The following is a 23,647-nucleotide window of genomic DNA, read 5'->3' on the forward strand; positions in this document are numbered from 1 at the left end:
TCAGTGTCTTAAACTCCAGAACAAAACTTAGTTGTTGGTGCATCCCAGTTTGCCCTTTAAGTATCTCCCAGCATCTTTTTTTAAACAGTATTTACTTATTTCTATTGTGGTAAAAAACAATTAACATTAAATTTATCATCCCATTTTTTAAGTGTGCAGTTCAGAATTAAGTATATTCACATTGTTGTGCAACAGATCTCTAGAACATTTTCATCTTGCAGAACTGAAACTTTATACCCATTAAACACTAATTCCCTTCCCTCTTTCCCCTATTTCTTGGCCAACTACCTTTCTACTTTGTTTCTGTGATTCTGACTGCTATAGATAATTCACTTGATGGAATCATACAGTATTTGTCCTCTTGTGGCTTCTTTCATGTAGCATAATGTCTTTGAAGTTCATCCATGTTGTGGTATGTAACATTTCCTTTGTAGTGCTCTGCTGTGTAATGTTCATTATATGCATATACCACATTTCTTTATACCTTTGTCAATGGACTTGGGGTTTATTCCACCCCTTGACTGTTATGGATAGCGCTACAATGAACTTGTGTGTTTTTGACCTTCTCATTTGGGCAAGATGTACAGTAAATACGTTGGGCGTGACTATTTGGAAGGTAATGCTAGTGAGCCTCTCACTTCAGGGATAATACTGTTTATGTAGAACCTTGGTCATAGATGCAAGGGTGGTGTTCCTCATGCCAAAAGTTTGCCAGAGGAATTGTTATATTCTGGGTAGCAGTGATGATAATAGATTACAGTCATGAGTCCTTCCGTGATACCCAAGTTGTGATTGTTGACCTTGGTGGATGTGGTTAGTGGTGCAAGATATAGTTCTAACAGTTTTGAATGATATTTTGTATGGTTTAATCCCATAACAAGTATCAGATATTTTGGGCTCCACTTCTATATGAGCTTTGGCCTTCTTTAATGCAGTCACCAGTAAACTCCACACCAGCATCTCCAATTCTGGATAAATTGTGCTTGCATTGATCTGATCCATAAGCTTCCCATGTCCATTCTTGATGGTGCTGTTGAACTTGTGATAGGTGGAATCTTACTGGAACATTATGTAGTTGAGGTCAATGAAGAGTCACTAATTACTACAATATCCTCCTTGCCATTATTGAAAGCAGGCCTGGTGACCCTCGTGCCTAATACACCCACATTTTTACTCTGACCCTTCATACTTGTGTCATGAATGTTAGGTGCAACTGATACTGGACAAAGACAGGCCAAAAGAACACATGAGCTGGCAGATAGTTTTGAGTCTTCCATAATTTTCCAACCCGGAAAAACCAATCTAAGTAACTGTTAGAACTGACTTGGGTAGGATTTTCTCTCAGTATATGTCATTCTAGCCTCCATGTATATAAAGGCATAAAATGTTTTATTAACTGGGCACAAACTTGTTAAACTAAAAACAAGCATATGAAATTTTCATCTGTTATGTAAAATTATAAAGCAGTATATTTAACATTTTGAGCAAAAGGGAAGATCTGTTAACCCTAATATTGTGAGAAATAAAGAAACAATTAGGAAATAATTTTTAATGATACTTTATAGTCAAAAATTTATCATTACCTTAACTGATTGCAACTTAATAGTTCTGGATCATGTAGAACTGAGGCCTTTTAAACATATTCGAATGATCCTTATGCGTGTGTATATATATATTTTTTTCTCTAATGTGAGATTTGTGCTTTATAATATATATTTTTAATCTAAACAGTTTTACAGCAGCATGTTGTTGATGTGATAGATCATATTGCTTTTGCATTATCACTTTGAGATGTAAAATTTACTCTCTTTGTTAAAACCAAAGGGGATTATATTTTCTCAATATTACAACAGTGTATAACTCCACAAAGTATGTTCTGAAAAAATGTCAGTGTGTCATAGTATAGAAACAATCCTTAAGCATGTAATTAGAGAGTTTTAAATATCAACATAGAGATCAATGTACCAAATATTCAGAATGAGAAAGGCAGCATATTGATACATAAAAAATTAATTTTGTTGCACTTCCATACCTCCCAAGTTTAATGGTCCAATAGTGTTTTATAGTTTATTGTGAAACGGAGTACAAGTGGGCTTTGCAAATATAATCTTCTGTCTATTCTAAGTAAATTACTACATTGGAAAAGTTTGTTATTTTTGACAACAAAAATTAGCAAATGAATTTAATATTTCTGTTTCTGGTTACATTTACTTTAGGAATAACAAATTCTGGTTTTTGTATTAGCAATATATTTTTGGTGTTAGAATGACTGGAAATCTGATGAACTATGTTTTCTGTACATTTATAAGTTAAAGGCAGTGATTTCAAGATCCACATTCAGTAAAATAAATAACAGATTTTTGGAAATTACTATTTTGATGCTGATTGATTTTCTCTACCAGATGGAAAAATCCATATAATTATGTTATTTATTTGTCTGAATATTTTTCATAAGATACATTTAGAAAAAGTCACATGCTTCATAAATATACATTCTAGTCCTGCTATGATACTGTGTTTAGCTTTTTTTAGTAACTGAAGTCTGATATATATCTATATTTTGTTAAATAGAATTCTCCCAGTCCTTGGTTACATCAGCCCACCCCTGTGACCTCAGCAGATGGTATTGGATTACTTAGTCACATTCCTGTCAGACCTTCCAGTGCAGAGCCTCATCGGTCTCTTAAAATTACAGCACATTCCAGTCCACCATTGACAAAAAGTTTAATAGATCACCATAAAGAGTAAGTTTACTAATGCTTAAAACTTAAAAATATCTTGTCTTTTATAGTTTTTCTTGATTCACTTTCTAAACAGGTAATTTTAAGTTAATAAACATCTTAAAAGCAGTCTTTGAATAAGTACTGATCTTTCCATTTCAATATATCTTCTACCTTACTCAGAAGTATTAAAGTAAATGCAAAGTTGTGTTTTACTTTCATGATATTGTATAGACGCTATCTTTATATCATGCAAGAAAAAGTTGTTATAGAAATCTTTATGTGTGTTTTCTTTACAGAGAATTGGAAAGGAAAGCTTTTATTGAACCATTACGTTCTGTTGCATCCACATCAGCAAAAAATGACCTGGATCTAAACAGGTCACAGACTGGAAAAGATGGTCTATTGCATAGACATTTTGTGGATCCTGTACTGAATCAATTACAGAGACAACCCCAGGAGACTGGAGAGAGATTACACAAATACAAGGAGGAACACCGTCGAATCCTGCAAGAAAGTATTGATGTTGCTCCCTTTACAACTAAAATCAAGGGGCTTGAGGGTGAGAGGGATAATTATTCCAGAGTACCATTGTCATCTTCTAGCCCTAAAAGCCATGTCATTATCAAACAAGACAAAGATGTAGAATGCTCAGTATCAGATCTTTATAAAATGAAGCACTCGGTGCCTCAGAGTTTGCCCCAAAGTAACTATTTCACTACATTGTCTAATAGTGTGGTCAACGAACCACCAAGGTCATATCCATCCAAAGAGGTTTCAAATATTTACACTGAAAAACAGAGTAATTCTGTTGCAGCAACAGCTAATCCTCAAACTCTGACTTCATTTATATCATCTCTTTCAAAGCCTCCACCTTTAATTAAACACCAGCCAGAAAGTGATGGTTTAGTAGGCAAGATACCAGAACACCTTCCCCATCAAATTGCTTCTCACTCAGTAACAACCTTCAGAAATGATTGTAGGAGTCCTACCCATTTGACAGTTTCTTCTACAAATGCACTTCGGAGCATGCCTGCTTTACATAGAGCACCAGTATTTCATCCACCAATCCATCACAGTCTGGAAAGAAAGGAAAGCAACTATAGTAGTCTTTCCCCTCCAACTTTAACCCCGGTCATGCCTGTAAATGCTGGTGGGAAAGTTCAAGAATCACAAAAGCCTCCAACTCTAATTCCAGAGCCAAAAGACTCTCAGGCAAATTTTAAGAGTTCTTCTGAACAAAGTTTGTCAGAAATGTGGAAATCTAATAATAACCTCAGCAAAGAGAAAGCTGAATGGCATGTGGAGAAAAGCAGTGGAAAGTCACAGGCTGCTATGGCATCTGTCATCGTACGTCCACCATCTAGTACAAAACTTGAGAGCGTGCCAGCAATGCAGTTAGCTTCCAAAGATCGAGCTAGTGAAAGATCTTCGACTGGGGCAAATCAAACAGATTGCCTCAAACCAGCAGAAGCCGGAGAGACTGGAAGAATCATTCTGCCAAGTGTGAATTCAGACAGTGCTCACATAAAATCTGAAAAAAATGTCCAGGCTGTCTCACAGGGCAGTGTTCCCAGTTCAGTCATGTCTGCTGTAAATACAATGTGTAATACCAAAACAGATGTATTCACATCTGCTGCCACTACCACTAGTGTTTCCAGCTGGGGTGGTTCAGAAATAATTTACTCTTTATCAAATACCATTTTGGCCTCTAAATCCTTAGAATGTACCTCTTCGAAAAGCGTCAGTCATTCAGTGGCTCAAATACAAGAATGCAGGGTCAGCATGACAGCTCCAGTTACACCAGCCAGTAGTCAGACAGGAAGTGCTGTTCAGCCCAGCTCTGGGTTCTCAGGCACAACTGATTTTATCCATTTAAAAAAGCACAAGGCAGCATTGGCTGCAGCTCAGTATAAAAGTAGTAATGTCAGTGAGACTGAGCCTAATGCTGTGAAAAATCAGACATCTTCAACCTCCCCTCTCTTGGATAGCACTGTAGTCTGTAGTACAATAAACAAAGCAAACTCTGTAGGAAATGGGCAAGCATCCCAGACAAGTCAACCTAACTACCATACTAAGCTGAAAAAGGCCTGGCTTACTAGACACTCAGAGGAAGATAAAAATACTAATAAAATGGAAAATTCAGGGAATTCTGTATCAGAAATTATTAAGCCATGTTCTGTCAATTTAATAGCCTCTACATCTAATGATATACAAAATAGTGTAGATAGTAAGATCATAGTTGATAAATACGTAAAAGATGATAAAGTCAGTAGGAGAAAAGCCAAAAGAACTTACGAATCTGGCTCCGAAAGTGGAGACTCAGATGAAAGTGAAAGCAAGTCAGAGCAAAGGACTAAGAGGCAGCCTAAGCCAACTTACAAAAAGAAGCAAAATGATTTGCAGAAGAGAAAAGGTGAAATAGAAGAAGATTTAAAACCCAATGGGGTTCTCAGCAGGAGTGCCAAAGAAAAAAGTAAATTGAAATTGCAGAGCAACAGTAATAGTGGTAAGTAAGTTAATTACTTTACTTTTTTTTTTTTTAATCTGAGGTAAAATGGGCTGTATGTTCTTGAAATAATGGTGTCTTTCTCAAAAGATTAGTGAGCTAACAGGCATCTTTTGACTTTGTTTGCATGTCCTAGTCTATTGTATGTGCTCGTTGACCTCATTTCTGCATTTCCCAAGTACCGTAAAAGGAAATGAGAGAACACCTACCTCTCCATTTTTGATAGAGTCGTAGATATATGTTTTATCTAGCATTCATATTGACAAAAAGCCAATGTGTAATTTAGTAGTTACTCAGAATTTTGACCATTTCTAATAACTGTTAAAATGCAGTTACAGCTATCACAGCAAAAGAGGATTCCTAATAATTAGGTATTTGACTTTACCATGATGTAGTTATAAAAGAAATCCTATTTACATGTATTTCCACATTTTTAGAAGAAAATAACTTCATTTAGTTTGGATATGGCCTATTTCTTACCCTTCTCTCATCCGGTAACAAAATTGAAAGCTTATTGAGATTACCTTCTATTTAACTCATATTGCTACTCACTCAGGAAGTTCTTAACAATGGGTAAAAGTTAAATAAAAGCAAGGGATTGTGGTTTTGTGTGCTCATTTCTATATTCAAGAAGAATTTTCATAAGTAAAAGTTTAAAAACTGATAATATTTACATTTCATTTCTGGTCTCAGCAGGGCAAAATAAGTGGTACTTGCCAGTCATATTCACTATAAAGTGTTTCTCTGTTTTTACTCTAGAAGTAGTTTTTCTCAGTTTGCTTATTTCTTTTTAGGTATGTTGCACCATGCAGAAAGCACTTAATAGTTTCACTATACCTGTGTATCCATCCCCATACAATATATGAAATATCTGACAATGTGGACATTCAAGAAGTACTTTCACAAGCATTTGGATGCTTGAAGGCTCTTATTTGGGCCTTTTCACTGAATGAGGTTTTTTCACATGCCTGTGTGGAAACCAGAGACAAAGTGAAGGAGAGAAAAACAGGAGGATGGAATCATAGAAAAGGACAGTCAGAAAGTGAAAGACCGAAGGAAAACAAGCTCAACTAGAGACAGAGAGGCTGACAGACTGAAATGCAAATATAGTCAGAAGAAAGAGAGGGAGATTGACATCGGAGGATACAGGATACATGCCATTTATTTGAGTATTGGATTGTGTACAGTGTTGTTTTTTCTTTCTCATGTTTTCTACTTCCCCAGTGAATTCTTAAGAGGCTTAGTGTGGTCAATAATTGTTTTCTTTTCTGTTTCACATGACATTTCCTTTGGTGTCAAGTATACAAATACTTGAGTTAAATTTACAGATAATGAAGATAGGCATCGTCCAGCTTTTAACACTTAGAAAGCTCTTGTGAGGGGCGCCTGGGTAGCGCAGTCGTTAGGCGGCTGCCTTCGGCTCCGGGCGTGATCCCGGGTTCTGGGATCGAGCCCCACATCAGGCTCCTCCGCTGGGAGCCTGCTTCTTCCTCTCCCACTCCCCCTGCTTGTGTTCCCTCTCTCGCTGGCTGTCTCTCTCTGTCAAAATAAATAAATAAAATCTTTAAAAAAAAAAAAGAAAGAAAGCTCTTGTGAAGTTAAATTTATAAAATTAACTCTTAATGAAGTACGTATTCTATTTCATTTTGAGACCAAATGTACATGTTCCCAAGTAAGAGTTTGAAGACAAAGACTGAAATCAGTACTTTTCCCCCAAGTTGTGATGCCTAGTCTAATCTCTTCCTCCTTAGTAACTAACAGTTAACCTCAGAGAGGGTATTCTAAGCCCCATCTATTCCCAAGTCTTAAATAATAAGTGACTGTTATTGCCATGTGTTAATTATGGCCAGAGTTGTCTGGCCTTTGTTCTGGCTATCTAGAAAAGTTCTCTAAATTGGGAGTTTATGAATCTAACTTCCAGACTTGAGTGGATTTTCTACCTCATGGATTAAATATGACCTTTATTTTTTTAATGGTCATTGGAGTTGTCCTCGCTCATAGTCGTAAGTCTGTACTTAGAGAATGTAATGTGATTACGTACACTGTTATACATGTATTAATTATATACACATAATGCCTATAAGAAACTTGTGTTTCTTAGTACATTCTAAAGCCAGGTACAGTAGATTTTATCTGCTGTTTTGGAATGTCTTCATATCTGCTGCCTTTTCATAATGATAATTAAAAGTTGGCTGTTTCTCTGTGGCTAAATTCTTACATAATTTTATTTTGTAAACTGAAATTGCCCATCAAATTTAACTATAAGTCCTGTGATAAATAAAACCAGTGGTTTTACCAAAATCAGTTAATTTCTGTTATCTCAAAAAATATTTTTAAAGCTAATGGCATATCAGGGATTAAAGGTTAGCATGTATTTGTTTCTTAGTTTTCTGTTGGCAGAGCAGCTGTTTGAGGATTTGCTAATAAATTGAGAACTGAGGTTGAAAATACTCTAACGGTAAAAGGAATACTAGGTATTTTGGTTTATTAAATATCTTATTCTCAAAGTTTAGATTTTAGATGTTGCCAATAAATTAGATGTATAGAATTGAAAGATAAAGTTATTTTATTATACAAATACTATTATAGTAATATTCATAAAAGGAGTTAAGTTACCATCGTGTGTGGCCTAATTTAGAAGCAAAAATTATAGTATCAAAAACCGTCTATATGACCTGGGTCTTCATGTCTTTGTAATTCATTCATTTATTTAAATTTAAAAAAATAGCCTTAAGTGTCTTTTTTGTGTCACAGAATTGAGATTTGCTTTGAAATGTCTGGTTCTTTATTATAATATTGTTTAAATGGTTCACAGTGGTATGGTTATCCATACTCTCTGAACTGTTGCATTACCTGAAATGTAAAAACATATTGGTTAATAATTGTTTTCTAGTCAAAACAGAAATAGATTGAATTTAGTTTATTCTAAGTGTAATAAATAAAAAAGTAAATAAATGATTTGAAGCAAGTGTGCCAAGTAAAAATTTATGAGCAGTGTACCATTTTTGTTGTTCATTCTGACTTCTAAAAGCTCTGAATTTTTTATACTTTCTATAGGGGAAATCTGTCTTATATGCAGTGGAAGAGATAATAAACCCTTTATATAAGGCTTCTGGAAACATTTTATTCCATAAGTGATTTTCATGCCCATAATATGTCTTTAGTGGATTAAGCCAAATGGCTTGCCCTAAGTCAGAGATAGAAGAGGGGGAAACATGTCATTGTAAAGAACCAGGCAGCAATCCTAGAAGGTCTTAATAACTGGAAGCAGATTTTAAATGGGCAGTCCTGGAGCTTAAACACAATACTTCCTATGTTAAGGTGTGTTATCTTGCTGTCTGTCATTGCACTGCTTACACATCAGCAGGTAAGTGATAGTGGGAGCTCAAGACCAGAGGTCTGCTACATGTTTCTGCAAGAAGTATATAGTCTCAGGAGAATAGTTGTACTGCCTCTTTTCCACAACATCTGAGTGATTAGAAAACACAGGGTAGGAAATATCTTTTAACATGACAGAAATAGCAAATTATGTAAATCTCATACCCGACATACAGATAATTTTAAGTATACTTTTAAGAGTTTGATATTTGCCTGCCCCAACATAGGTTGTTTTTAAATAAACATGCTTTTAATTTTTTATCTGCTCTGTAGATGAGTGATTACTTGAGCCAGTGTTATTACAACTAAGTTCATGTTAATAAACGTGATGGAGCAATGATGTAGGGTATAAGTAAATAATTTCTTTTCTTCAAATGTTAGTCATTTGAGGGTGTTTTTCTTTAGACTTCTCTGATGCTTTTCTTTCTACCATCAAAAAGTCAAGTTAATATTAGCTTTTTTATTTTCTTCAAGCCCTTTTATTTTCTAAAGGGTACTGCTCCATCAGTATATTGAATCAAATGGAGGGCATCATCCTGGGGGAGAGAAATAGCTTACCCCTCTTCTCTCAAATTCTAGTATTATATTACCACTTAACTTGTCTTAATGAGCCACACTTACCTTGGAGAATCATATTAAATATTTCAAAACAATACAAGTATGTTTGAATTAACCTGTTTCTAAAACTTTTGGTCTTCAGGTTCTTTGGGCAGATCTTGAAAGAACCTTCTCCTACATATACCAAATTCCTGTGTAGAAGGGCTATATTTTTAACTATAGATTCACATAGAAAATGAATGATTCCTGTGTTTACAATTATACAAATATGAATATTTAATATATAAAGATTTCAGTCAGTTGGAAGATTTACTCAGCTCTGCATTTCCAGTATACTGACATGAGAGTTCATTTGATTAATAGAAAGTGAGTGAATAGAAATGCTGCTGTGGACTTTGTTATTAATGAGGACCTAGAACTGTAATGTCTTTGCTTCTTTTTTACAGTCTTAATATCTTGTGACAGTTGTGTACTTGTCTTGAATTTTATCTCAAGGAGTGTATGTACTTTTTAAAAAAGTTGTAATCTTGCTAATAATTTCCTACTGGTTTTACAGCTGGCATCCCTCGTTCAGTATTAAAAGATTGGCGTAAAGTCAAGAAACTGAAGCAAACTGGGGAATCCTTTTTACAGGATGACTCCTGCTGTGAAATAGGGCCTAATTTGCAAAAGTGCCGGGAATGTAGACTTATTCGGAGTAAAAAAGGAGAAGAACCAACTCATTCACCAGTGTTTTGTAGATTTTACTACTTTAGACGGTAAGTGAAAGCACGTAATTGGGGGAAGATATGTTTATTGGATATTGGAAATCATACTGTCATTCTGAAGGTCCCTTATAGAGGTAGGAATGAGTCCTTCCAGCTTCCCTATTTCTGAAACATTATAAAAGAGTATTAAACTTTTTTTGTGGTAAATTTAACAATAGCTAACTATAGGACTAAATTCATAATGTGTTGTGTTAATACGGCCTTTCTCTTCTGAGAGATTTATTCATCCTTAATGAGAAAATGTTATTATTTTTTCTAGAAAATAATAGGAAACAGCAATTTATTTGATTTAAGGAATTTTTAAAAGTTTATATACTTTGACCAAAACAGTGTTGCATTTAATATCTGTGTATTAGCTAGCAATCACTAATAGTCTATAAATCTAGTTAAACAATCTAGTCATTAAACTAAAGTCATTGCATTATATTGCACTACCCATACTCTAGTTAAACATGTAGCTATAAAAATATGAGTTATGAGAAAAAGGATGTCATTAGTACCATGACACATTTCACAGGTTTTGTAGTAAGTATAAAAACAACTTATAGTTGTTATTATCCCACATACTACTGTAATATTAACATTACTAAATAATTCTTCAATACTAAAATCATGCATAGACTTGTAAGAGTTCAACAAAAAGAATAACTGGGTGACCCAGCCACTAGAGACTAATAGTTAAATGTCTCGGGTTGTAGAATCATTCATTCCTGGGTTTTAGCTCTTTCTCTTGACTCCTGTATGACTTTATTACAGCTAAGCCTGTCTCATATGCATAATACTAATGATAGTGGTACCTACCGCAGAGAGATTTCATGATTAAATGAGATAAAGTACACAAAGTCCTTAGTTTAGTACCAAGCACATATGAATGATGTATTAATGTTAGCTTGTTATTTTCCTAATCATCACCATCATCCTCTTCCTAAGAGGTTAGGAGACACTTTGCTCCGGCAAATATACCTATGCTGGTGGCCCAGTAGAGACCCCAAGAAATGTATTGGTAGGAACAGAACAGGTTCTATTTCTTATTTTTACTTCATGGGCTTTCTAGCCAACAATCCCTAAAGGACAGACAACTTTAAAGAATAGTAACAAAAGGTCATACACATGGAATTGCAGAAAAGATGAAAAAAGAAAAGGAAAGTTGGTTGGGGTGCCTGAGTGGCTCTGTCACTTGTGTCTGACTCTTGATTTCAGCTCAGGTCATGATCTCAGGTTGTGAGATGGAGCCCCGTGTCAGCAACCTGCTGGGTGCGGAGTCTGCTTAAGATTTTCTCTCTCCCTCTCCCTCTCCCCCTCCCCTATCCCTCTCTTTAAAAAAAAAAAAAAAGGGAAAGCAGGTTTGAAGGAAAGAAATGTTCAGATAGAGATAGTAACACAAAGCTTAAGTGAGATGATGGATTACAACAAAGGGAGAAATCTGGTTTAAAAAAAAAAGGAAAGGTTTAGGTAATTAAAAGTATGAGAAAAAGGGATGATAAAAGGAAGGTTCTTGGTGTCCATTGGAAAAATAGAGAATGAATTGTAATGAACTGCCGATATCCCCTGATTAAGAGTAAAAAGAATAAGTACTATTATAACTGAAAAATAACCACCAACCAGGAAAAGAATGGCAATTTTGCCTTCCATTTACCCTAAAATTTTCTGAATTGAGTTGTTACATGAATTGGATGTCAGAAGCTGAGAGGAACTAAGCACACATAATTGGGTTCCTCATAAACCTTTGAGAGTTTCATCCTTGTTCCTCTAAGTCATAAATAGTCATTTTAATTAATGAAAACAATGTATCTTTACTTGGCATTTTTTTTTAATCTTCCCAGTGAAAGTCTTAAGGTGATTTAGGGCATTTTCTTTCCATTTATGTGTGTATATATTTATTTATTTAGAGGGAGAGTGGGTACAGAGGAAGAGGCAGAGGGAGGGAGAATCTTAAGCAGGCTCCTCGCTCAGCAAGAACCCAAGACAGGGTTTGATCTCAGGACCCTGAGATCATGACCTGAGCCAAAATCAAGAGTCAGATGCTAAACCAGCTGAGCCACCCAGGCACCTCAATTTAGGGCATTTTCAAGTAAGAGGTTCTTGATTTAGGTTATGTGTAAAATAACAGCATTACTCTAGGCAGCATTTGGCCAGCATTTTAACTCTTGTCCTCATCAAACACTTGAAAAAAATCTTATTTCTTGAAATAACCTAAAATTGCTGCTGCTTATCATTGCCATTTGCGTAACACTATGGGAGTCATTTAAATTTGTTAAATTTAATTAATAATTAAAGTATGTGTGTATATTAAAGACTACCCTATTTTCTTATTTTTTAACATGAATATATGTTTATAATATAAAAGTGTAAATTAATTATAAATTTACAACATTATAAAACTGAACTTCTGTCTAGGTATCTAATCCTTTTATGTTTAATATTTCAGATTGTCATTTAGTAAAAATGGAGTGGTTAGAATAGATGGTTTTTCTTCTCCTGACCAATATGATGATGAAGCTATGAGCTTATGGACACATGAAAATTATGATGATGATGAACTAGATGTAGAAACTTCAAAATACATCTTGGATATCATAGGTGATAAGTTCTGTCAGTTAGTAACATCGGAAAAAACAGCTTTGTCCTGGGTGAAAAAGGATGGTAAGGAAGTTAAATATACAACTGTACACATTTCATTTTAAGACTTTCTCTTTCAAGTGTGCTTAATGGAATTAAGTCCCTAATTTTACCTGGTTTCATTGATATTTAATTTTGATTTCACTTTTTTACGTACAAATGGCACCTATATGTACTTAAGGTAACATATTTTCCAACTGAGGTTGTAATGAATGGATTAATAGTTCATGAAATCACAATAGCATTATGCTGTGTCTGCCATTATGACATACAGTTAGCATCATAGGGATATTTCAGAAGTGAAATGGGGAAATTTCAGCATTTGCCAGAGAAAGACGTGGTCCATACCAAGTTTTTAATCTGCTGTGGTTCATCACAGTCTTTAGAGTTAGATGGATTTGTATTTGAATCTCAGCTTTACTCCTTGCTTTTAACTGTATGACTGTAAAATGTGAATAACTATCTCATAGCTTTGTTTAGAAAGTAGTTAATTATGTTTAATTATGTAAAGCACCTAACATGAATTACTCTAAATGTTAGCTTCTTTTCCTCCCTTTCTTTTAAATCAGTGGTTTGTCCCTCAAGGGATGTTTAACAATGACTGGAGACATTTTTTGGTTACATAACTGAAAGGTTGGGGGTAGGTGATAGAGTACTAACATCTAATGGGTGGAGGTGCAGGTGCCACTAAATATTCTACATTGCACAGAGTAGTCCCTCACAATAGAGAATTATTCAGTCAGAAATCTTAAAAGTGCTAAGGTTGAAAAACTCCATTAGATGTAAATCTTCTGAAGAGAATTACTAATTCGAGAAATCTGTTGATCTTTAGTTAAAATACCCTTGGAAGTTCTTGGTTTGTCTTTAAATTTTTGTTTTTGTGTATTTCATCGAAAATTGTGTGGAAAAAAGCATGTTTGCCTTTAAATTTTTATTTCTCTGTATTTCAGCCAAAATTGCCTGGAAAAGAGCAGTGAGAGGAGTCCGGGAAATGTGTGATGCATGTGAAGCAACATTGTTTAACATTCATTGGGTCTGCCAAAAATGTGGATTTGTGGTCTGCTTAGATTGTTATAAGGCAAAGGAAAGGAAGAGTTCTAGAGGTTGGTTTATAACTCTGTATTAATTGAAATTTTTATGATGTTCATTTTCTTTAGGATCACTCATCTGGAAAATGATACGTGTGTGAGGGTTTTTCTTTTTTCCGCTACTTTATTTTGAATATATTATATTAAAGAAGTTTTGTGACGTTTATTAATGGCCAGATTTTCTAGAATAAAAACTGCATCTTTATCCTTTTATCCTCATTAGTAAGATCCACCCTCTCATTTCAAGTAGGTAGTTTTGTTGTTGTTGTTTTTAAGATTTATTTATTTATTTATTTATTTTAGAGAGAAAGCGTGAGCGGGGTGGGGGTAGGGGCAGAGGGAGAGGAGGGGAGAGAATCCTCAAGCACTCCCTGCTGAGTTTGGAGCCTAACAAGGGGCTCGATCCCATGATCCTAAGGTGAAATCAAGAGTCAGACATTTAACTGACTGAGCACCCAGGCACCCCTCAAGCAGGTAGTTCTTTAATGTAGCCCAGTTTAGGATAAGCTTTGCTACTTTCAGATTCCAGTGTGTAGGAGCCCGAAGTCCGTTCTAGAACCTGTTAATTACACGGTCATGCACATAAGTCACAACTGAAGACTTACTTATATGAACTGATTTTTCTAAATAATTGGTCCATAAAGTTCTTTTTTTTTTTCCTTCAAATTTTTATTTAATTGCTAGTTAGTTAACATAGTTAACTGTATAACCAATATTGGTCCAGAGTAGAATTCAGTGGTTCATCACTATGTACAACACCCAGGGATCATCACCAGTGCCCTCCTTAATACTCATTACCCATCTAGCCCATCCCCTACCCACCTTCCTCTTCCATCAGTTTGTTCTCTGTCCTGAAGACCATAAAGTTCAAATCAAAATGTTCAAGAATATGCTTCCGTCAGTATCATTTATCCCCTAGTTCTTAGAGAATGAAGAAGTCTTTATTACATATGAAAGTAGTCTCTGAATCTATTATTTCTAATCTCTAGATAAAGTGGCACAAAAACAGGTGTTCTGCCTGTTAGTACATCTGGAGATAATATAAAATTTAAAAAGGAGGTAACTAAATTCACCTTTTCTCATTCTTAAAGTGTTTTTAGAAAGTGTATCCAAGGCAAACTTGGAAGTAGCTTCCTAATACTAGTAACCTGAAATTTTTCAGTAATTTGTTTGGGATAAAGTCATCATGAAATGAGAGGATTCAAATTGTAAATATTAGAAGTAAAATCATGTTTAGTGATAGAAACTGTTTAATGTCTAAAAATGATGAACATCATTTTCATATCCAGGTACTCTTTTTCAGAATTGTGTATCAGATAAGTAAACCATGAGTTAGCCGTCAGTATCTTTTCCACTGGTAAGATTATGAAAGCCTTTTAACTCTTTTTCTTAAACACTGAGCACTTATCCAGAAAGACCCCTGGAGTGGGGGCACGTTTCCAGACATCACGGCCAGGTGTTTCTGTGATATGCAAAAGACAGAAAATATGAGTAAAATGTGAAACTATAGTAAGGAGTGCATTCTAGGGGCGCCTGGGTGGTGCAGTCAGTTAAGCATCTGACTCTTGGTTTCAGCTCAGGCCGTGATCTCGGGGTCGTGAGATCGAGCCCCACATTGGTCTCTGCGCTCCGCAGAGTCTGCTTAGAACTTTCCCTCTGCCACTCCAGTGTACATGCATGCATGCACATGCTTTCTCTCCCCGTAAAATAAATAAATCTTTTTAAAAAAAGGAATGTATCTTAGGCATTTACTATCTTCAAAATTATAAAAATATATTTGGATATTTTCTGTTAATAGAATTAGCTGCACTGTTATAAAACTTCATCACGTGCATTTTATCTTCCTTTTTCCTGACTCCATATTACTTTTGTTTTCCCTTTGTCTAATTAAAAAATTAATTTATTATATTTTGCTATATTGTATGCACATATATATGAGTATATAGCATTTTCTGAATAAGATAAGGTATATATAATAAACCTAAATAATGGGTGTTTCTATTGATATTCATAGTACAGTTAATTTTAAAAGCATAGTCTGTCAGTCACTGTATCTTTTTTTTAGTATAATCTATATGCCTTAAGTTATATTCTGTTATCTCTATATCTGTTTCACTGTTAAATATTGTAATAAACTCATTGACTAGGTTGTACCTTTATATAGTGGTAATTAGCATAAGTGTCTAAAATATAAACAGTTAGAAAACATAAGTTAACTGTGTAGGCTCTGGGGGGAAAAGTTGGGTTTTGGGTTTTTTTTTTTTTTTTAAGATTTTATTTATTTGAGAGAGAGCTAGGGAGCACAAGCAGGGGGGAGGGGCAGAAGGAGAGGGAGAAGGAGGCTCCCCGTTGAGCAAGGAGATGGATCCCAGGACCCTGGGATCATGACCTGAGCCGAAGGCAGATCCTTAACCAACTGAGCCACCCAGGCAGCCCGAGTTGGAAAGCTTTTAAAGAAAACCAGTTTTAGACATTTTAGCCTGGATTTGAATTTTATTTCATCTGAAGCTTTTCATGAAATAATAGTTGTGGATTTTTATGCTGAATATAATGAGCTATTTGGTATTTATTGAAGCTGTTACAGCTACAATGTAAGTAGCTGTCTGTCATTAAATTTATAGAAAAAGATTTTCTTGAGATCAAGATAATTGAATGTTTTTCCTGTGTATTATTTGCCTCATGCTATGCCTCAGTATGTTTACAACTCCAGGTATGGAGCCTTGTTTGAAGGCAGTAGTAACAAATATTTTGTGTAAAATAGCAGCTTTTTGACATCTTGTGGCAGTTTGTCTACATGTCTTTAAAACATAAAAGAAAAATAGCAGTAGCCTCAAGTTTGTGTCAGTCTAACGTACTAAGGTCAGGCAACAGTACTTTTTTGCATAGAAAATAGTGAAGAGATAAAAGGAGATTAGTGACAGAGAAGCTAAAATCAAATAAGGAAGATAGAGGTAACAAATACATGGTAGTTTTAGAAAAGCCTCTATCAGTTGATACATTATATCAAGTTTGTATCTTGTTTTTATAAAATTCTCATAAAGATGGAACTGTTTTATTTTTTAAAAAACTGAACATTTGAAGCCTACTATTGGCATTTTATATAATTGTTAAGCTCTTAGGACACCTGGGTGTCTCAGTTGGTTAAGTGTCTGCCTTTGGCTCAGGTCATGGTCTCAGGGTCATGGGATTGAGCCCTGCATCAGGGCTCCTTAATCAGCAGGGAGCCTGCTTCTCCCTCTTCCTCTGCAGCTCCCCCTCCTTGTGCTCGTTCTCTCTGTCAAATAAATTAATAAAATCTTAAAAAAAAATGTTAAGTTCTTTATATACAAGCCACCAATTTTATAATTATAAAACCATGACAGATATAAAAGTATATATGTTGTAATCATACAGATAAAGAACTGTATGCTTGGATGAAGTGTGTGAAGGGACAGCCTCATGATCACAAACATTTAATGCCAACTCAAATTATACCTGGTTCTGGTAAGTATAAATGCACATTATTTACTTAGTAGTGTAATAGCTCTTGCTTACTCTAGATTATTTAGGAGTATGTAGGAGTATAATAGAACGGAGCGGTAAGATTTATCTGATCTTGAATTGTTTTTGTTCACTTCTTAGAATCTTCTATGTAATAACACTAGCAAGGCAAGCCCAGCCCCAGTGACAAAGAAGCCCAGAGGAACCATTTTAGAGGGGGATAACTAGAGTGTAATGAAAATGCTTATTAGATTTATGATATTCTCCCTTTTTTGAGCATACTGAATTTTTAATAGTAGAGGTAAGAGAGAAATAGAGAACATGAATTTGGCTGAATGATCAAACCTGAAATATATGGAAGAGATGAAGGAAAAAACGGGAAGAAAAGTGAAAGGACACAAGAAAACCTGCATAAGAAAAACAGGAAAAAGTTTTACGATCTTAACAACTAGGGGTAATCCTTTTATTAAATACACTATTATTTTTTGTAGTTTTGACAGATCTTCTAGATGTGATGCACACTCTTAGAGAAAAATACGGTATTAAATCCCATTGTCATTGCACTAACAAACAGAATATACAAGTTGGAAATTTTCCTGCAATGAATGGTGTATCTCAAGTGAGTACAACTTTCTAATTATTCAAGTGAAACGCATGGTTAAATTAATCAGCTTTCATATTTGAAATCCAATTTAGGACTTGGGTTTTATGAACTTATGTTTCTAATTTACTGTATAAATATATCTACTACATTTAACTCTGAATAATTGAAAAGGTAGTATTTTAAAAGTTTAATTGTTCTACCATTACAGGTTTTACAGAATGTTCTTAATCACAGTAATAAAATTTCTCTGTGCATGCCTGAGTCTCAGCAGCAAAATAACCCTCAGAAGTCTGAGAGTAATGGCAACAGCAGCCCAGGGAGTGACGTAAGCACAGACAGCAAGTTAACTCCTCCAGAATCCCAGTCACCACTGCACTGGTTAGCAGATCTTGCAGAGCAAAAGTCCAGAGAGGAAAAAAAAGGTAAATATAATTAAATATGTAATAGAGGACCATAATATAACCAACAATGTACATTAATGTATAATATTCACTTATTATAATCTATATTTGTCTTTTGCTTGCATTATGAATGGCTTAGATTCAGGAAAACATTTGTTTTCTATTGTTAGGAACTCACCTTCCTATGATTGTATCAAAATTAGTTACAGAATCATTTGTGGATGAGCATATCACTAAAGCCACCAGGGCAGTAGATTTGTAACTTAAACTATACTTTCTCCCTGTCTTAGCTGTAGCATTTTTCATTTGTGACAGGTGCAAACTCAGCTACATGTCTGAGATATTGAGGAAGGCCTTTTCATATTCAAACTGTTTGACTCCATTTTGAAGGATCTAATCCATCCTCTGGTGTGTGTTCAGGTGAATAAATCACTAGTGCTACACTTTTTACCTCTCACTGTCAAATGTAGGGTCCCAGTTTTTTCTGTACTTTAGTAGCGTGCTTAATTTTATTTGAATTTTGTAAATGTTGTATTTCAGAAAACAAAGAATTTGCCCTTGAAAAGCAAATTAAAGAAGAGAGAGACCAAGACAACCCTGATTCTCCAAATAGCAGAACATCACCTCCTGTGTCCCAGAATAATGAACAGGGCTCAACTTTACGAGATTTGCTGACCACGACTGCTGGCAAGCTACGTGTGGGTTCTACAGATGCTGGCATTGCCTTTGCCCCCGTGTATTCAATGGGAACTCCAGTGAGTAAGATGCCAGATTTTTGGTTTTCATATGGACCTTAAATTTAGATGATTTGGCTATGAGCTACACAAGAGATAGATGCAAATGAAATAAAATACACTTATTACTAGATATACTCCCAATTGCATTATAAATTTCATAGCTTAAAAGCTGGAGGTTTGGGGTTTTTTTTCCAAGATGAAAACGGTTGTGGGGAGGGGCATTTAATGCCAGAAGAGCCCTAAGGGACTACTTCAGAATTTGAAAATGACATATTTTGTAGGGGAAATAAATCACATGGTTAATGTTTTATTACTTAAAATATTTAGTAATCAGTTTTTGTTTTAATTATGCACCAGAAGAAAATAAGAAACAATAATTGCATAGGTAGGCACAAATTTTTAGTGATCTGTAAAAGTACATGGGAGATTCCACCCATCTCTCTCTTCTGCCCTAGCCCTAAAATAATATAAAAGGCCACACTTAGACTTTCTGCGGACCTGATAGTTTCTCACGTAGAAGACCACCAGACTTCTGGTTCCTATCTGTTAGGAACAGTGTAAGGACTATAGATGCATATCCACTGACATGATTACATATTCTTGAAGGCACATAAAATGTTTGTGTTGGTTGTTTGCTATGTTAGTAATAAACCAAAGTGAATGTTTAAAGATGTATACATTTCCTCTCAAAATATAACTTTTTCCCTAATAGAGTGGTAAAAGTGGAAGGACTATGCCAAACATTCTTGATGACATAATTGCTTCAGTTGTTGAAAACAAAATTCCACCAAATAAAGCCTCTAAGATAAATGTAAAACCAGAGCTGAAAGAAGAGCCTAAAGAGAGCAAAAAATCACCCATGGAGGAAAACAATAAATTGTACAGTGATATACCACATTCTTGGATCTGTGAGCAGCATATTCTGTGGCTTAAGGATTATAAAAATACCAATAATTGGAAGCTTTTCAGAGAGTGTTGGAAACATGGACAAGTGAGTATTTTAAGCTGATTAGTGAAACTGAAACGGTTGGATAGGAACAAAGGGGAAAGATAGTACGTAACACATTTGGAAGTAAGATATCAAAAACAAAAAGGTTATCAGAATTACTGTTTCTGAATTCTTATTTTTTGGTCAGATTTATATAAATTAATAGGGAAGCACTGATTGATGTTATATTTTTTAGCTATCAGTCAAAAGACTTTTAAGAAAGCCATATATTTACAAAATTTGGTACTTCCTTTTTTACATTTGTATTTTAGTCCAGTTAACAGATTCATATCTATAGAAGCATTTACCTCAGATTAACAAAATGTGTAGATCTTTTTGCCTTTAATGTTCATCCATAGATCATTTATTCATCATATCTTGAATGACATATTTAATTCTGTTCAAATGAAAATGATTTTCTCTTTTACCAGAGTTTTCATAGAATGCTTAAGACACATTTCAGATGGCAATATATTACATTAATGAAGAAATTTTGTGAACAAAATTAAAAATTTGCATGATTTAGTATTGTGTTGTTTTTTTCTTGCTTCCTGGAAAACATCATTTGCATTTTATTTTACTTTCTTCATTGAACAGGTAGTTACTGAGCTCCTAATAAAATCTAGTCTTTGTGCTGGCTATTAAGGATATAAAAATGAGTAAGTTGTATGAAAATAAGTAAGATGAGTAAACTATTTTAGTGCAGTGGTTCTTAATCTTTTTAGGTCACTAATCCTTTTCACAATGTGAAGAAAACTTTGTTCCTTTCTCCCCAGAAAAAATTCATACCCATGTAATGCACATACACAATATTTAGGTTCTTATTTCCTTTTTTTTTTTTTCCCCTTTGTTTTCTGGTTGGCTCCCCTTGAAGCCCTGATGCCATTGGCGGGTCATAATTTAGACCACTTGATTTGGTGTGTGCTTGAGCCGTCACATAATTATTTTAATAAGTACATTAAATATTCTGAGAACTTTGTTAAAGTGCTATAAAAACCCAAAGAGGGAGTGATTAGGCTAGAGTACTAATTTAGAAATGCTAGTCTGAATTGATGCCTCAGGGGTTAAGTGAAATTTTTCTAGATGTGAACAAGAGGTTGGAAATAAACAAAAGCATCAGGTGCTTGGGGAACTCTTAAGTAGTTTTGTTTGGAACATAGATAAAAGAGTTCTGTGGGAGAATGGTGAGAAATGGTAGTTAGGGTTATGATTATGAAGGCCCTTTGTGTATTACACTAAGGAGTTTGAATTCTATCCTATAGATGATAGTTTTAATTGATGAGTCAAAGTAATCAGATTGACGTATTAAAATAACTGATAGCAAAGCAGATTGGAAATTGAATTAGAGGAAAATAAGGCTATAGGCAAGGAATCAAAATAGGAAGGTTTCCAGTATTTTGAGAAAATGATGATGATGGTAGCCTAAGAATTCTGCTTGAGAATATTCTAATATACTAGATAATTACTTGCCCCTCATTTTTTTAACAATATGATTACCATTAGAAAGAGTGGCATAGGGCTTAATAGGAGTATTATTGGATAGCCATAATAGGGGCTGGGAATTAATACCTGAATTGTCAACAATAGGTAATTAATAGCTGAACCTGTTTTTAATAGTTGATCATATTATTAGCCTGTTGAAGGGAAGTTTAATGGAGTGGTGCCCCAAATAAGTAGTTAAGCAGCCTTCAGGTGATTTTTGTTGTTTTTCTTTTCTTCTGAGATATCTTTTGTGATAAGAACCCTAGCTAGAGGTTATTCTGCTCTGTGGTACCCGAAATAATAATTATCTTAATGAAGTTTAAGATGACTTAATAAATATATTTCATAAGAGATTCTCAAGTCACAACTTTCTTTGTTCTCTATATCCCAGATTTTGCTTCTTTTAAAATAAAGGAATTGAAAAAACCCAAAACCTTGGGGATAGTATATCAGATTGTTGTAGAGGTTTTTTTACATCAGCATTGGAGTTTTAGAAGCTTTAAATCTTCAGTTGTTAGTTTTTGGGTTAGATACCCGTGAGGGAATTCAAATTCATATGATTTCGTAGGAGAGATTTACTTTCAGGGAGTCAGCCATTAAGCTTGAAATTTAATGTCTTGCCTGGTTGTTTAATATTTTTATTTATCATGATCCTTGTGGAGGTAAAGAATGTGTATATGTGTTTTAAGTGATACAAATTATGTTTTAATCTCAAGGCCTATATGTATTCTATTAAAATCTTATTATATATATCACACATATAGATATATAAGTAGGTTATGTTCTGCCTTCAAAAACTAGTCTATAAATAAAGCAGCCAAAAATCCATATTTATACTACCTAGAACTGAAATTTTTAGTCTAGACTTCTTTCCTGAAAATTTACTACATGTTAATTTTAATTTTAAAAAAATGGCAATGTATTTTACATGGCATTCTCTCATTACCTGTTCTCTTTGACAGTATATTATGTACAGCTTTTCAGGTTAGGGACTATTTTCAGTAGTCCTTTTATTTTCACAATTTGTCATTAGTCCTAAAATTTAACATGTTATCTGTTTGTTGTATATGTATATAAAATCGAATTTTGGAAGTGTCCATATACCTTTTAACTTACTTATCGATCTATCTATTTATTTATTTATAAGCCTGCAGTGGTTTCTGGTGTGCATAAGAAAATGAACATTAGCTTGTGGAAGGCGGAATCAATTAGTCTTGATTTTGGAGACCACCAAGCTGATCTCCTGAACTGCAAAGACAGCATTATTTCAAATGCCAATGTTAAGGAATTCTGGGATGGTTTTGAAGAAGTTTCAAGTATGTTGTTTTTTGTTTGTTTTACTGTTTTCTGAAACATATCCCCCCAAAATTATAAATTGCAAATATGACTTAACAGATTTTTAATCTTTGAAACTTCTAAATTATTTTGGCTAATAAAGAAGAGACAGATACTTGGAAACAAGGGACTGCGTCTTATTTCTTGATTCCACCCCTAATTTATTTATACCATGTTTCTTTATATAGGGAATATTTTTGGCAATCCCATAAACCTTTGAGAATTATAAAAGTTATGTAAAACACTTAGAAAATTAAAAGTAAAAATGTAAGACTAGTTTCAATAACAATTGTAAACAGATTTTTAAAGAATATTTTTGCAATATTACAAATACCTAAATACATAAGGAATAAAAGTCCTAATACTATATAAGTACATAAGAAATTAAACTCAATAAGCAAGCATTCATTAAATACCTACTGTACAACAATCGAGTCATTCATTTTACATCTCTTCCTTCCTCTTCAAACATTAATGAAAATTAAAAGGCAGAAATTACCTTTTAATAATAAACTGTGTTTTTTATAGAACGACAAAAAACGAAAAGTGGAGAAACAGTTGTTTTAAAATTGAAAGATTGCCCTTCAGGAGAAGACTTCAAGACTATGATGCCAACAAGGTGCATGTTTTTAAAACTTGTTATTTTAATCCTTGGGTTTTTTAAATTGAGCTGAGATTATCCCCAGAAGTAGGATAAGGAACTACATATTTGACCTTCAGGCATTTTCCTTGCCAATTAAAAATAAATTAAGAACAAAACCCAATCTCTGTATTCTCAGCAGGATGAAGTCTTTATGTTAGGGCAGTAAAGGAAAGAATGCTAATATCAAAGGATGCGCGGTCCTGTTTAGGACCTCCCTTCTCTTGATGTTTTTAATTTGCTATGATTAGAGAAACAGAATTGCAGTTTTAGTCAGTGTCACTTCTGTTGTGTGCTTGTCCTTGTGTTAGGCATTGATTTAAACTTGAATGAAATCAAGG

At 34.3% G+C, this 23,647-nt stretch overlaps 1 protein-coding gene across 8 annotated transcripts in view; it reads left to right on the plus strand.

Annotated features, from left to right (window-relative positions):
- Positions 1 to 23,647, plus strand: part of JMJD1C (jumonji domain containing 1C) — a 321,235-nt gene that overhangs the window by 282,603 nt on the left and 14,985 nt on the right. For 6 of the 8 annotated variants that reach the window (XM_040624460.1, XM_040624457.1, XM_040624459.1 and 3 more), the window contains 12 exons: positions 2,572 to 2,744; positions 3,020 to 5,229; positions 9,722 to 9,923; positions 12,361 to 12,575; positions 13,502 to 13,654; positions 17,033 to 17,122; positions 17,611 to 17,738; positions 17,932 to 18,145; positions 18,665 to 18,879; positions 19,574 to 19,852; positions 22,479 to 22,647; positions 23,195 to 23,285. In XM_040624460.1, coding sequence (XP_040480394.1) covers positions 2,572 to 2,744; positions 3,020 to 5,229; positions 9,722 to 9,923; positions 12,361 to 12,575; positions 13,502 to 13,654; positions 17,033 to 17,122; positions 17,611 to 17,738; positions 17,932 to 18,145; positions 18,665 to 18,879; positions 19,574 to 19,852; positions 22,479 to 22,647; positions 23,195 to 23,285 — 4,139 coding nt within the window. Of the gene's footprint in view, positions 1 to 2,571; positions 2,745 to 3,019; positions 5,230 to 9,721; positions 9,924 to 12,360; positions 12,576 to 13,501; positions 13,655 to 17,032; positions 17,123 to 17,610; positions 17,739 to 17,931; positions 18,146 to 18,439; positions 18,545 to 18,662; positions 18,880 to 19,573; positions 19,853 to 22,478; positions 22,648 to 23,194; positions 23,286 to 23,647 lie in introns of those variants that run through there. The other 2 variants (XR_005833243.1, XM_040624462.1) reach the window with 2 other exon arrangements.

The sequence above is a fragment of the Ursus maritimus genome, unplaced genomic scaffold (assembly GCF_017311325.1).
Source record: "Ursus maritimus isolate PB19 unplaced genomic scaffold, ASM1731132v1 scaffold_7, whole genome shotgun sequence".
Taxonomy (NCBI): Eukaryota; Metazoa; Chordata; class Mammalia; order Carnivora; family Ursidae; genus Ursus; species Ursus maritimus.